At 37.6% G+C, this 15,382-nt stretch overlaps 1 protein-coding gene across 4 annotated transcripts in view; it reads right to left on the bottom strand.

Moving 5' to 3' along the window:
* The window catches only part of GABRG2 (gamma-aminobutyric acid type A receptor subunit gamma2), an 88,696-nt gene that overhangs the window by 38,655 nt on the left and 34,659 nt on the right, over positions 1–15,382 (bottom strand). For all 4 annotated transcript variants that reach the window (XM_070414469.1, XM_070414470.1, XM_070414468.1 and 1 more), the window contains 2 exons: positions 14,906–14,988; positions 11,562–11,699 (listed from right to left, as the gene is read on the bottom strand). In XM_070414469.1, the coding sequence (XP_070270570.1) occupies positions 11,562–11,699; positions 14,906–14,988 (221 nt within the window). The remainder of the gene's footprint in view (positions 1–11,561; positions 11,700–14,905; positions 14,989–15,382) is intronic.

The raw sequence follows: 15,382 nt of genomic DNA on the forward strand, positions 1-15,382 counted from the left end.
TCACAGAATCAGAAAACCAGAGGAAATTTCTATTAGGAACTCATGGGGATGTAGAAAACCTACATAACGACCAAAAGTTTGCTTTTCACAGAGCTGCTAAATATAAGAAAAAACAACACAACATTTCGGGGACAAAAAGAACCTTTAATTTCAATCTAGTCTGGTGTTTTATTTTGAGATGAAGAAATTAAAGGGCAAGAGAGAAAATCACTAGTTCGAGGTCATTCACCTATATGGTAGCACAACCTCAAAGGCCATTCTCAAATAGCAGTCATAGTCTTTTGCTCTATATCCAGCTATCTCATTTTATCAAAGAAAATAGAGAACAGGGTTTTATTACAGAACAATAACTGTATTCATCTTCAAAAATGTACAATGGGAAAAAGTGTTAATTGGCTATGTATGACTGCTAATCAGTAATGTGCAGGAAAATTGCAACAAAGCTTCTGGTGCTTGTATGTGGGCTGAAAAAGAAAAACACAGAGAAGGCTAAATGCACAGATGTTTGTATAGGAAACTTCAGAATTTTATATTTACTTTAAGTCCATCTTTCATGAAAGTGGATCGTAGAGCTAAAGTGAATGAACTTAAAATCAGTTCGAATCATATGTACTAGACAGTTATGATAAATAAACCCAGTTTTGGAATGCAAAAATCAAGTGAGACCTAGGTCAGCCAGGTTCTGGCACCTCTCTGTAGCTGACTATATATTCTCAGGCAAACCTTGGTTGGGTAATACATATCACATTCATCCCTTAGAGCGTTGTTTCATGATAGAAACTCCCTTTGCCTATCAAAGGTAAAAATATTTATTTTCACAGACACATATGTTTTCTCATTTGCTCTCATTATCTTTCATTTTCCCTATTTTTAGGTAGAGATATAGAGGCACATAATTTTCTAAAATAAGGAAATAGTTAGTTAAGAAGAAAGACATATAGCCCTGAAAAGACAACAGGAAGTGGTAGGGATTCTGGTAAACCCGAGATTGTGCCTCACCTAATGAGACAAGTGACAATTCAGCTCTACCCAATCATTTTCAAATGCCAGTGAAGACCCCAATGTTTACAATGGAAAGATATGTAAAATTCCCATGTAAAATTTCTCAGTTGTTCAATGTTGACTAAAATAAATAAAATTTAACTCTGTTCTTGTCTAATGATCCATGATCTAGGCTAGAGTTAGAGAATTGACTACAATATACTTTGCCTCTTTGGATAATTTCTTTAAAAGTAAAATTAAAATTGGGCTTGATCTTCAAGATTTAGCCCTAATTTTTCTTTTTCTTTTTTTTAATTGTTTTATTGCTTAAAGTATTACAAAGAGTATTTTTGTCTCCATCACTAATCCTGGTAACAAGAAACCACCAACTAAGAAAAGGTAATTATTAGGTGGTTACAATTTGCCTCCATAATTGCATTATCTCTTATCTCTTTAATAAGTAACTCTTACACAGCTCATGAAGTACACATTTCCTTTTATATTACATTAGAGACCCAGTGCACGAAATTCGTGCATGCGGGGGTCCCTCAGCCCGGCCTGCACCCTCTCTATTCCAGGACCCCTCAGGGGACATCCAACTGCCTAAATGGGCAGTCAGACATCCCTCTTGCAATCCAGGACCATTGGCTCCTAACCACTCACCTGCCTGCCTGCCTAACCGCCCCTAACCACTCTGCCTGCCTGCCTGGTTGCCCCTAACTGCCCTCCCCTGCCAGCCTGGTTGCCACTAACTGCCCTTCCTTGCCGGCATGGTTGCCCTAACTGCCCTCCCCTGCCGGTCTGGTCACCCCTAACTGCTCTCCCCTGCCGGCCTGGTTGCCCCTTACTGCCTCTGCCTCAGCCCCTGCCACCGTAGCTTTGTCTGGAAGGATGTCCAGAAGATGTCCGGTCTAATTAGCATATTACCCTTTTATTAGTATAGATAGCACTTCACCACTTAACAATGAACAATAGATATAATAATGGAAAACAAGGTGTGTGGTACTGTAAGTAATATGAGTGTAGGCAGATTAAAAATTGTGTTTGGAAATTATTCCAATGAACTCAGTTTTTTAAATTGAAGCTTTCATATTATCAGCAATATCACTTACTGTACTTCAGTATTCAAAAATAAAGATATATTGCTGATAGAAAAGCACTTATGGGCAAAACAATTAGGTTTGTGGTGGGGATAGAACTGTAATTTCAAAAAACACTATTTGTTAGGATTTCTTTTTGTCATAATTCTGAAAGATGGTTTATAGAAGGAGCAGTTAATTTGCGGTGGATAAATAGGAAGACAAATGTGAAAAATTATACACTTATGATGTGATTTATATGTTAAAAGTGAAGCATTGTCAATTTTTTGAACAGCAGAAACGCCCACATACAAAAAAATAAAGAAAAAATGTAAAAGTAAACAAAAAATACTATACTAAGTCATGTTTAACATATTTGTCAATCTCTTTTCCTTGAGTTTTTCTGCCTTATTGAATGTACTAATTGATTTTCCAAAGGCAATAGATTACAGACGTGGCAGATGAGAGTGGTAAGCAAATTCTGGTCAGTCCCAGTTTGTATGCCCAGCAAATTCTTTCCTGGGCTGTTAAGCACTGCTGTGTGCTATGATCCTCATAACAGCTTCCTTTTGAGGAAAGAAAGTTAAATTTTATAAAATGAGAATTATTTTTCTTATTGCTATTTGCTGCCCATTGCAGTCTCTGACATGCTTAAATTTGCATTATCTGCAATGCTGGAGAGCATTATTTTCTGAAAATGCAAAAATAAGATGAAGAAATTACTCAATTGTGTCAAATAGAGTAAAAGGAATGAGTTTGAGTAGACAGCATGGTGTCTGTAGTCTCAGTCTTCATCATCTCACTCACATTTCTATGTTTTTAAAAAGTACTTACTGTTTTATTACATTTATTTTGGGGTAGCAGCTGGACAGGAGGGCTCTATTAGTTATATCAATCATACTGATGAATGTGTCTTTTGAACACAGCAAAATGGGATTTTTAATTGAGTTAGGAAACACCAAAAATTTGGATAAAAATTCATGTTGTTTTGATCTGGTTGGTTTTGACAGACTGTGAAGATAAGATATTAATCCTCAAAACTACTATAAATATAGTCATGAAAATCTTTTATTGTGTTTTATTTCTGATGAGATTTTTCTGTGAGGAAAAAATTTTATACAAATACAGTGGATCCAACAGTTCATTAAGTCCAGATTTGGGTGGAACACATAGGTCTACTTAGCAAGTGAATGATAACATCTCATATGCAGTAAACGTATTTCGGAAAAATGAAAGAATATCATTGCTTAATTGTTTCTCACTTGATCTTATTGCTATGTGTAAATATAATTGCTATTCCTACAGGTTAACATTTAGTTGATGCCTGTATGCATTTGTCATATTAAGTGCTGTTATTTCATTTCATTGCCGCTAAAATAAGCTCTTATGAAGCTTAGAAATAACTTTTAATTAATTCATCTTTTTACCTAATTTGGGATCTGGATAAATAACTCTGCTTTATTGAATATCCTTGAACAAATTACTTAGCCCTTCTCAACTTAAGTTGCTTCATCTGTCAAATGGAAAAATAGTATCTTTCTCAGAAGTTAGTTGAGAAAAATAAAAATGATATGCATGTTGCACAGATGCTGGGAAGTTATAAAACCCATTGTCCCTTTCTAGCACACAAATTAGCTACACGTTCCAGCCCCATTTTATCTCATGGGAACATGCACCTAGTTCTTGTCAGTGGAATGTAAACAGAAATGGGTCACCTTGACACCAAACATTTTCCTAATTTTAATAGGACTTCTCTATGTAACTTCTTTCTATCTTCCAAGTCCTATCTTCCCACTGAGTAATGTCAGAGCAACCTTGGAATTTAAAAATTCCAATGTGAGATTCTTAAATGTCATATATGAATATTGCAACTGAAAGAAAATAACAAAGATGTTTGGATATATATATATAGAGAGAGAGAGAGAGAGAGAAAATGGTGCCATTCCCCCTAAATTAAAAACTTAATGGAGTTTTGCATTTGACTTGCTTTAAAAACATGTTAAAAACTTAATGAAGGAAAACATTTCAGGAGAACATTAATTTATAAAGAAAGTCGCTCCTACATTATACATGTATTGTATGACCTTGGTTACATCAGAGGTTATGGATAGCTCTAAGGACAAAGACTTTAAAGGAGCATCTAGTCAAATGCATTTATTTTAAAAATAAGAAACTTTCGCCCAGCTGGCATGGCTCAGTAGTTGAGTGTTGACCTATGAACCAGGAGGTCATGGCTTGATTCTTGGTTTGCAGGATCCATCCCCAGTGAGGGGCATGAAGGAGGCAGCCAATCAATGATTCTCTCTCATCATTGATGTTTCTATTTTTCTCTCCCTCTCCCTTCCTCTCTGAAATAAATAAAAATATATTTTAAGAAAATAAACTTTCATCCTAAGCTTCTTCCCATGGCTGTTACTGGCCCAACTCTCTTTATGTAATTTATACATTTTCCTCTCCTGAAACCATACTCGTTTTTCTAAATTAAAGCTTAAAGAAAATAAAACTCTATTACTATGTGTTCATCCACTGATTTATTTTAAGACAGTATGCTGCGTCAAGTAGTTTGAAAACTTTACTGTTGACTAAAATGGGCTCACAACTTACTGTGACTCAGAAGTGCTGGGAAACTCTAGGATTGATGCTGTAGTTATTTACTTCTCTCTATCATTTAGGTTTCTACTTTTTTTTCTTTCAACATCTTCAGTGAAAAAAAAATTACAATTAATGTGTATCTTTTTTAAAATTTCATTTTTCTTTCCTCTAACTAGTTCACTTCAATAATGAGTAAAAATCATCTTAATTAAAATACAGCCTGGCCTGGCTGGCATGGCTCAGTGGTTGAGCATTGACCTACGAACCGTTCAATTCCTGGTCAGGCATATCCCATGTTGCAGGCTCGATCATCGGTGTGGGGCGTGCAGGAGGCAACCAATCAGTGACCCTGTCTCATCATTGATGTTTCTATCTCTCTCTCCCTCTCTCTTTCTCTCTCTCTAAAAACAAAACAAAACAAACAAAAAACAACAACAATAACAACAAACACCGCCAATAAACATTTAAAAAAAAAGAGGCTATAAGCCTCTTAATTCTTTTTTTAATTTAATATATTTTATTGATTTTCCACAGAGAGGAAGGGAGAGGGATAGTTAGAAACATCGATGTGAGAGAAATCGATCAGCTGCCTCCTGCACACCCCCTACTGGGAATGTGCCCGCAACCATGGTACATGCCCTTGACCGGAATCGAACCTGGGACTCTTCAGTCTGCAGGCCGATGCTCTATCCACTGAGCCAAGCCTGTCAGGGCAAGCCTCTTAATTCTTAAAAAAAAAATATAGCCTGGAAGAAGGGAGCTTTTTAATTTTTTCTTATTTGGAGAGTTATTTTGAATTATTTGACCAGTATATATACACTGATATAAGCAGAGAAGTTTGGACTTGGTATTAAATAAGGTAAATTGGGCACAAAGACCTGGAGTACAACTTACACAGAAAAGGGAAGGAAGGTGCAAGAATAGTAGGAAAGGTTAGGAATCAAGTAGTGAACAGAGACTTATCCATGCAGCTGACTTTCCTAAAATTGTGGTCTACATGTCACTGTTGGAAAGTAAGATGAATTTAGCGGTATGTGAACCTTTTATTTTAACATTTATGCATTTCTTGCATTGGAAACCAGGAAAATATAACTAGGACATGGAATCTAAGTAAAAAAAAATGTTAAAGACAAAAAGGAAGTAAATAATAGTTAATGTACATGGGTTTGTCAAAAAATTAAGAAGTTATTTCATGAAACACCGATGTTTGCATTTCTAAAGACGATATGGGAGTTTTAAATTTTTATTTATTGACTTTTAGAAAGAGAGGAAGAATGAGAGAGAGAGAGAGAGAGAGAGAGAGAGAGAGAGAGATTTGTTATTCCACTTATTTATGCATTCATTGGTTGATTCTTGTATGTTCCCTGACTGGAGACTGAACCCACAACCTTGGCTTATGAGGATGATGCTCTAACCAACTGAACTACCTGACTAGGGCCACAATATGGAAGTTTTAATGGCATTTTAATATGGGAAGAATGGGATATATTATTTTTAAATAAATGTGGTGGCATTTGGATCCCAAGAACATAGATAGGTTCTCCCATGAAACTAATTTTCCCTCTTTTCTAGCCCACATTTCATATTGAAAACATGAAGGAACAAAGTTCTGCTTGATACTAAACATTGGGTTAGATAATTTAGTGAACTGGAAATGGGAGCATGACCAAAAAGAAGTCTTCTACTTTAGAATAAACATTGATAGAAAAATACACACTAGGATCCTGCCTTGTTTATTAAATTGAGAAATAATGTACAGTTTTATCCATATAGTTGTCATAAACAACAGTTTACCTACTAATTAACCACTCTAGGCAAGCTACCATGCTAAAAGCATGATAGATACCAAGGTAATTACTGAAAGGTTTCTGTATTGAAGTTTGCAATTTATTGGAGTGAGGAGGCAGAAAAGGAGAAAAATGAATGCCCAGCAACATGAAGCAGAAATTATCCTATCTAATAAAAGAGTGATATGCAAATTAACCCTCACTCCATCACAAAGATGGTGGCAGCCACGGAGCTGGAGTGAGCAGGAGGCTTGGGTTGCCCCCGGCGATGGAGGAAGCCAAGCTTCCCACCTGCCCTGGCTGGCCCTGAGCTCTGCTCAAGGCTACAAAGTTTCAATTATAGAAGATAAATAAATCCCAGATACCTACTTCCAGCTGGCATAGCCTCTGCTCAAGGAGGGGCTGGGAACATGGGCTGCCAGGGGCAACCCAGGCTTTGAGTGGGACCAAGGCTACAAAGTTTCAATTATAGAAGTTAAATAAATCCCAGATACCTGCTTCCAGCCTGCAGCCATGGCCAGCCTGAAAATGGCCATCAGCTCCTCACCCAGGCTGGCCAGGCACCCCAGTGGGGCCCCTCACCTTGAAGGGGGTGTGGCCAGCCTGAAAACGGCCCTCACCACCTCACACAGGCTGTCCACACTCCCATGGGGTGAGGGTCCCCACTGTGGGGCTAGACCAGCCTGCAAACAGCCTCAGCCCCTCACCCAGGCTGGCCAGGCATCCCAGTAGGGACCCCCACCCTGAAGGGGATGTGGCCAGCCTGAAAACAGCCCTCAGCTCCTCACCCAGACTGGCCAGGCACCCCAGTGTGGACCCCTGACCCTAAAGGGAGTGTGACCAGCCTGAAAACAGCCATCAGCCCCTCACCCAGGCTGGCCAAACCTCCATGGGGTGAGGGTCCCCACTGGGGGGGGGGGGGCTTGACCAGCCTGCAAACAGCCATCACCCCCTCACCCAGGCTGGCCAGGCACCCCAGCGAGACCCCCACCCTGATCCGGGACACCCTTCAGGGCAAACCAGCCTGCTCCCACCCGTGCACCAGGCCTCTATCCTATATAATAAAAGGGTAATATGCAAACTGACCCTAACAGCAGAACTGGGAATGACTGGTCACTATGACACCCACTGACCACCAGGGGGCAGACGCTCAATGCAGGAGCTGCCCCCTGGTGGTCAGTGAGCTCCCACAGGGGGAGTTCTGCTCAGCCACAAGCCAGGCTGCAGCTTAGGCCTGCTCCCCACTGGCAACTGGACATCTCCCGAGGGCTCCTGTGCTGCCAGAGGGATGTCTGACTGCCAGCTTAGGCCCATTCCCCGGGGAGCGGGCCTAAGGCAGCAGTTGGACATCCCCCAAGGGGTCCCATACTGTGAGAGTGCACAGGCTGGGCTGAGGGACCCCTCAAAATGCACAAATTTTTGTGCACCAGGCCTCTAGTGATTTCATATGGTGGGTGAAAATGCTGTGAGGGGAATTAATGGGATAGTGATGATGATGATGATACCTTTCATATACTGAGTCAGTGGTATGTGCTAGACAAAGTTTTTAGCATTTTAATGGAGTACTTTACTTAATCCTCAGAGCAACCCAGCAATATTATTGAATTTAATTATATTAAATCATGTATACAAGCCAGTATTCAAACGTGAGCTGCCTGACTCCAAGGGTGCGCATTCTTAAAAATTGTTTGACTTTGTTTTGGTGATAGGGTCAGTGAAGGCCTCATTGAGGAGGTGCTGCCTATTTAAACCTTAAAGTCACAAAGAAGAAGGGGATGAGTGGAGAAACCATTTGATAGAGAAAGGAGGCTGAGATTCAGTGAGATTGGCTAGTTATATTCAAGAAAACAGAACAGATTAGTTTTATCACATGCTGGCTAATTATAGAAAAAAAAAGCTGGGAAGTTCTTGAGATCAGGTGCTCACATATTAGGAGCAATAGCTTGTGCTTCATGGAATGTACTGAATTCTTGAGACAAGATGCAAGTTGTGCTTCAGACGACCTGGGCCATGGTGGGGGTAACATAGTGTAATGATTAAGAGCCTGAGTCTGCCAGTAAGCCTCTTGAATTTATATCCCATCTTTCATAATGATCCCTGCTAGTCAGTGAACCCCTAGACATCTCAGTTTCCTCATCCACAGTGTTACCCTCAGAGTTAATGATGGTAACTATGACTATGGTTATGAGAATTAAAGTAGGTCATTTATGTAAAATTCTTGCTATGGTGCATGTATTTAGTACTCAGTAAGTGCTAGCTTTTATGGTTAATGTGTACATAATAGATTGTAGAAGAGACTGAAAACAGGGACGGACTTAATAGGCTATCAATACAGTCCAGATGATAATAGACAACATCGTGAACTAAGACTATGGCGATGGCAACTAAAAAGAGAACAGTTACACAAGATATTTCATAAGTGCCTTTATGATTCATTAGGTGTGGGCGGCAGAGATGTGACTCTTTGAGTGTTCATGCCTGGCTCGCTATTTTCAGATATAGTATAACCAGGAAGACATGATGATTTGGAGAAGAAATTATGGACCCATAATCTGTTTTGATGTATTGACTATGGATTAAAGGCATTCTTCAAGTTTTATCAAAATGTCACCAAGGCAATGTTTTAATAAAGTGTGATACAGATCAACTGGTGGTAGGAGATGATCTGGGTGGTGGATGCATGGGTTGCCTCCATGGTGAGAAAATTATTTCCTATGAAATGCTTTCTCTGTTCTGTTTACATCAAGTATGTTTTTACTTTGGTAATAGCTGTATTTTCCTGTTTTTTTTTTCTAATATCTCTCTTTCTGTTTCTTTTTCAACATATTCAGAGTCTGGGGAACACAAATATATATGCACTTAACATTTGAGAACATTTTATATAATATAAAAACATGTTTTTTAATGAAAGTTTGATATAAACTTATATTTATATCAAATACTTCTAGTTTATAATTATGGCCCTAATATGAACTTTTCTTTAAAAATTTTATAAATAAAAACAATAAATCAATTTAAAGAAAAAAAATACTAAGGAACCAGTAGTAGAGTCACTTGGCTTAACAAAGTCATGAAAGGTAGGCTTGAATGACTGAAGGTTAGAAATCTCCTACAGTAAGCTAGGTACCAGTTTAAGCAATATTCTCACCCCATTTCCACAAAGGCTCTTTAAAGGAAAAAAATTCATATAAGTCTAGGAGAAAACCATATTGCAATAATGGCTAGGATGAAAAAGAACTAGAACTAGAAATTTGATATTCCAAGAAAGTTGTTAACATAACTTTGTGGATGTTAACTAATTATGGAGCTTTGCTTGAAGATAGGAATGACATCAGGCATCAAACAAAAGACCATGTGGAAAATTCCAGTCATTACAAAATCAACCATCACAAGAATCGGGCTGCCTCTCAGCATTGGTGTTCAGTTTCAGTTCAGCCCTCTTCACAGAGGCAACTGTAATAGGACTGCCCATAAATACAAACCAACAAGAGCAGGGAGTGGACAAGAAGACCAATGCAAAGACTAACTACCATATTCATATTTTCATTGTGTAGAAGTGATCAATTAGATGATGCTACTCAGTATCAAATCTGATATTTAGCAGTTTTGCTTTGATTTCCCTAGGAAGATTAGTAGCTGTGTGACACCTGGGTGATATTTCTTGCTGTTCTTTCAGTAAGTGGTTCACTTTCTTCTGGCAGCATCTCTAAAGAGACAGTAAATACTCTAGATCATCCTCAATATGAGACAGTAGGAAGGGGAGGATGTTAGTCCCTGTGATAAAAGCCAACCCTTTCCTCATCACCTTTTGGTTTTAATGCAACTCTGAGCTCAAATAACTGAACAAAAGATTGGCTAGTCATGACTTTGTGGGTTCTGTTTTAGGGTACTGAAATAATTATAGATATGAATATACAACAGAACTTGATGTTCAATTTCACATTCTGGAAGTGTGCAGACTTAGAGATTATTTTTACACATGTTCTTCCTTCCACAGATGGAAGATTTTACTTCTAAGGCAATCCTGAATCTTTTTTTGGCACCAAATGAAACACTGTTCTAGTACTTGATGGTCAGTGTTTTTAGTGAATAATGGAGCAGAAGGCCCCTTTTAAAAATATGTATTTGAGCATTTCTTTGACCCTCATTCAGGTTCTTTTTTTCAAAATAAAAGAATATTTAGGAGAAATCTGAAAATGCCAATAACAATGTGAGGGCCAGATAGCTCTTTGAATTTGAGGATGGTTTTTATGAAGGTAGAATCTTAAATTTCCATTTTTGTATAGGTCTTAAATTTGCTTCTGTACAAAAGACCAAGGCCTTATTCCCCATAAGTCAGCACAAAACTGTGTCATTGTGTCTTACAAAATCCAGGGTAGGTGTGGAGGGGAAATCAGGTATATGTGAGTAAATCAACAGAAAACAGCTCAACCAATTTAAAGACATGTCTTAATAAATGGTAATCTAAGAACACAAGTTTTATATTTGAAATTGGAAGCACTTTACTTTTTTCCTCCTACACAGAGTAAGCCTGTGGTACAGCTCTTTTTGTTCACGTTGGTTATCTGGGAAAACTGATGCCCTGAGAATTTCAATAATTTCTCAATATCAACAGCTGGTAATTGATGAAGCTGAGGTTTGAACCCAGACCTATTTGATACTCCAGTGATGGAGTCAGTTCAAAAGATTAACTTATTGAATGGAGAATTAGCCCATATTCACTATGGTCACTTTTCTACATTTTTGCACAATTGATTTTTTTCTGTGCAATTACTTTAAACGCTTCTATTTCAATATGTTATGAAACATTTCTTAAAGGAAGCATTATATCTATACCTAATAAGTATTTTCTTTTTAAGTAATTGCTGCTTATTCTTGCTTAAAGAAAGTAAGCAAATAATTTACTAATCCAATTTGAATTCAATTTGCTTCAGATTGAAATAATCCACTTATATATATTCGATTATACAAGAATTCCAATTATAATTTTCTCTAGTAAATTAAAACACTTTAATTTTCTGAATATCACCTGTAGACAGCTACTGAAAAGCCTTCTGGAGAATATACACCACAATTTTAGCTCTTAAAGGGTCATTTAGAATTCTCTTTAAATGCATCTTACCAGAAGTTGTCTTCACTACTTCTGTGGTATTTCTCAGTCCAACAAATGAAAATTGATAAAGCCTCCAAGATCTTGTGTCACCCACTTCAACAGAGTTACGCTTCCATTGATAGACAATTTCTTCCCGTGGATAGCCATCTGCCAAGAGGTGGGAAAGCACATGTTTAAGATGATTATAAATGAACATATGTAGCAACCACCTTCCAGGAACAAGACACCAAAGAATGTGCTGAGAGAGATAAAGTTATGACTTAATGAGAACCCTGGACTAAAGAGTCTCATCTTAGAGAAAATAAATACAGTGACATCCTATCCTAATGGGAAGTTAGATTTAAACATTATGAGGTTAAAATCATCCCTGAAAGTCACTTAAATTGCATAGCAGATATACTACACATGGTTTAATATATACTATATGCACAGTCTACATTGGGGTGAGATATATGTGGTCAGTATAAATAGACAGTACATATGTAAGATATTGTTTCAGCATGAAGGGGAGTCAACCACGGAAGGGGAATCATGCAGAAACAGAAAATATTGAAGAGAAGAGTAGCCTTAAGTTCCTCTCCAGAACATGCACCCTTAGTAGAAGGTGGTGGGGAAAAATAACCTCAACTATTTACATTAATTATTCTCTCTCTCAATTTTTTTGGTTTTCATTTTAATATACACAGAAATCTGTAATGATAATGCAGTGACTATCAGTACCATTTCTTTGCTCAATACCCTAGACCAGTGGTCGGCAAACTCATTAGTCAACAGAGCCAAATATCAACAGTACAACGATTGAAATTTCTTTTGAGAGCCAAATTTTTTAAACTTAAACTATATAGGTAGGTACCTTGTTATTAACTTAATTAGGGTACTCCTAAGGCTTAAGAAGAGCCACACTCAAGGGGCCAAAGAGCCGCATGTGGCTCGCAAGCCGCAGTTTGCCAACCACGGCCCTAGACAAGTTTCTTAATTTTATACAAATTATTTGCTTCCTTATGGTGGATATGATAATACCTATTTCATGAAATTGATGATCAATGTACATTTAATGGATAAACATTACTATTAAGTAAACAATACAATAACCTTTCAATTAAAAATTAAGTAGGGAGAGATTTTAAAAAATTAGAAAGCATCTCAACTGTTTGTCTACTAATAATGCTACGGAAAGATGAGTCTTGATTACGGAGGCTGATTCACTACTTAGCAAAAAATTATTTGTGTCTTCCTTTTCTTCGTTCTCTTTTGGTCCAACTCTGTGTCTGTTGTGTATTTATTAATTAAGAAGAAGGAAAAGAGAAAGCAGTCTCCCCTGATAGAGCAGGGGTGAGGAGGCAGGATGTGCTGGAATCAGGAAAATAATGATGATATTAAGGAACTTCCTATGGAGAATGTAATTATGATTTAATTTTTGATAGCTATAAGTAATATTAAGTTGTGTTTGGGTTCAGAAGATGGTTGTCAATTGGTGATATAAAGGCACAAAAATCACCAGTTCTTAAGCTTAGCTGATTCAGGAGTAATCCCAGTTGAAAGATTAAAGGAAAATAAATCTAATCTCCTAAAGCTTGGGGAAGTTTTCACTTAAAAATATTCCATTCTTGGATGAAGTAAAACATATGAAATAAGTTTTATAGTAAAACCTTTTGTAAATACAGGGTGGGGGAAAAGTGGGTTTACAGTTGTGAGTATCAAAAGGCAGAGCTTATTCTTATATTATTATTTATAAATTATTGTATTTTTATACAAACAACTATAAATCTACTTTTGCACAACCCTGTTTATATGATACTAGAAGCCTGGTGCATGAATTCATGCACCCTCGGCCTGGCTTGCGGGATTGGACCAAAACTGGCTCTCCGACATCCCCTGAGGGGTCCCGATTGTGAGAGGGCACAGGCCAGGCCAAGGGACCCCACTGGTGCATGATTGGGGCTGGGGAGTGATGTGGGAGGTTGGCCAGCTGGGGAAGGACTGCGGGAGGGCTCCAGGGCATGTCCAGCCATCTCGCTCAGTCCTAATCTGCTGGACCCCAGCAGCAAGCTAACCGACTGGTCGGAATGTCTGCCCCCTAGTGGTCAGTGCATGTCATAGCGAACGGTTGAGTGACCTTAGCATATCATTCGCATATTATGCTTTGATTGGTTGAATGGACAACTGGACGACTGGATAATTAGCATATTAGGCTTTTATTATATAAGATACAGTGATGCTTTTCCTTTAGTTCCATTTGGAATTGCTGTAGTGATAAAATAACGATTGATTCTCTCATCACTGATTTTTTTAAATGATGGTTATTATGATTTAATTGGCTCTAAGGAGTCTCCTTCAATCCAAGGCTGGGAAATTATATTTATGAAAATAAAAAATTAAAATTCATAATCAGTTTTCATTGCTTTATATGTACAGTTGGCAGATCAATAATAAGGAGGAGGTGAGCAACCTAACACATTTGCTGAACAAGTAGTGAGACAAATATTTGTTTTTAATTCAGGCAGGAAATATGTGAAGGTTACTAAAGCTTATTGTAATTTGTGCTAGAATCATCATGAATCTTTTTACTGCAGTCTATTATCTGATTATGGTAATAATAATTAAGAAAAATAATAGAGCTTTTTATTGAATCTTGTGTATTGAGATAGCATACCAAGCATTTTACAAACAAAAGAGTATTGTGCTGGGCAGGACTTATAATCTCTGTTGAGTATCTGGGAATGTGGACTCACTGATGAGAGATTTAGTAATTTGCTCAAGTCTATGTTGATAGAGTTGGAATTTGAACTGGACTATGAAATGCCCATAATCAGTCTTTTACTCACTGGTTGATAACTAGTTCTAGGTATTACTAGAATTCCAAGAGGAGGAGGTAGTCATTAATTTTGTTGTCTTTAACAGGTATACAGAATTGGAATGTGCAAACCACACTGTTGGATCTCTGTGCATCCTGACAGGTAAGGGAGAAAATAAGTAACAAATGTGCTGCTATTCTTCTCCTGGGCCCATGGAGGGAGGGAGATGTATAATCCACCATTACCCCTTTCTATTCAGCATAGGCCTGGTTTTACAGTTCTCCTCAACAAAGGGCTCCTAGCAACCACTGCCAATTTATTAAAAGTTTATACATCAATAAAACTTATTTGTGACTGCTGATAAATTAGACCCTTTTCTGCAAGAATCACTCTAAAAAGACCAAGCTGGTATTATGATGAAAGAAACTGTCAAAATCTTCAGAGAAAACAACATTGCTTAATGCAATTTTGTATTTTCTGTAAATCTCCCAATTAATTGACAATGCAATTAGACTATTGGTGAGAGGAGCTACAGACCACAGAATGAGTGTTACTTACAACTGGAGAACTCCAAGGGGCAGGAGTGTTCATCCATTGGAAAATTGTGCAACTGTAATTGGCACTCAGCATCAATTGTCAACCTAAACAGAAACATATGAAAGATAACTAAAAATATTTTAGACATAGTTTTAAAAATGTACATTAGCACAATTTCTAATGACCATTCTCCATCTTCATTCTTGGGGAGTGTATCTCACATTCTTATGGATAACACAAGATGATTCTCACTGAAGAAATCCACCGAGTCCAGGAGAAAAGCATTTAAGACCTAATGTGGTCCCTTCATTTTCACAAACTGAACATTTTCATTGACCTCAACTCCATTTTTTTCAAACCTTAGGATCACAAGTTTTTTTTTTGGCAAATTAATTGCACACATGAAATTGTTCAGTGAATATATTTAACAGAACAAATTGTTTTAAGAACTTAAGTTCATTTACTATTTGCATATAAATGAATGCTGATAATTCTCAG

Source organism: Myotis yumanensis, unplaced genomic scaffold (assembly GCF_028538775.1).
Source record: "Myotis yumanensis isolate MYYU_CA2020_CCGP unplaced genomic scaffold, mMyoYum1.0.hap1 SCAF_5, whole genome shotgun sequence".
In the NCBI taxonomy this organism is placed as follows: domain Eukaryota; kingdom Metazoa; phylum Chordata; class Mammalia; order Chiroptera; family Vespertilionidae; genus Myotis; species Myotis yumanensis.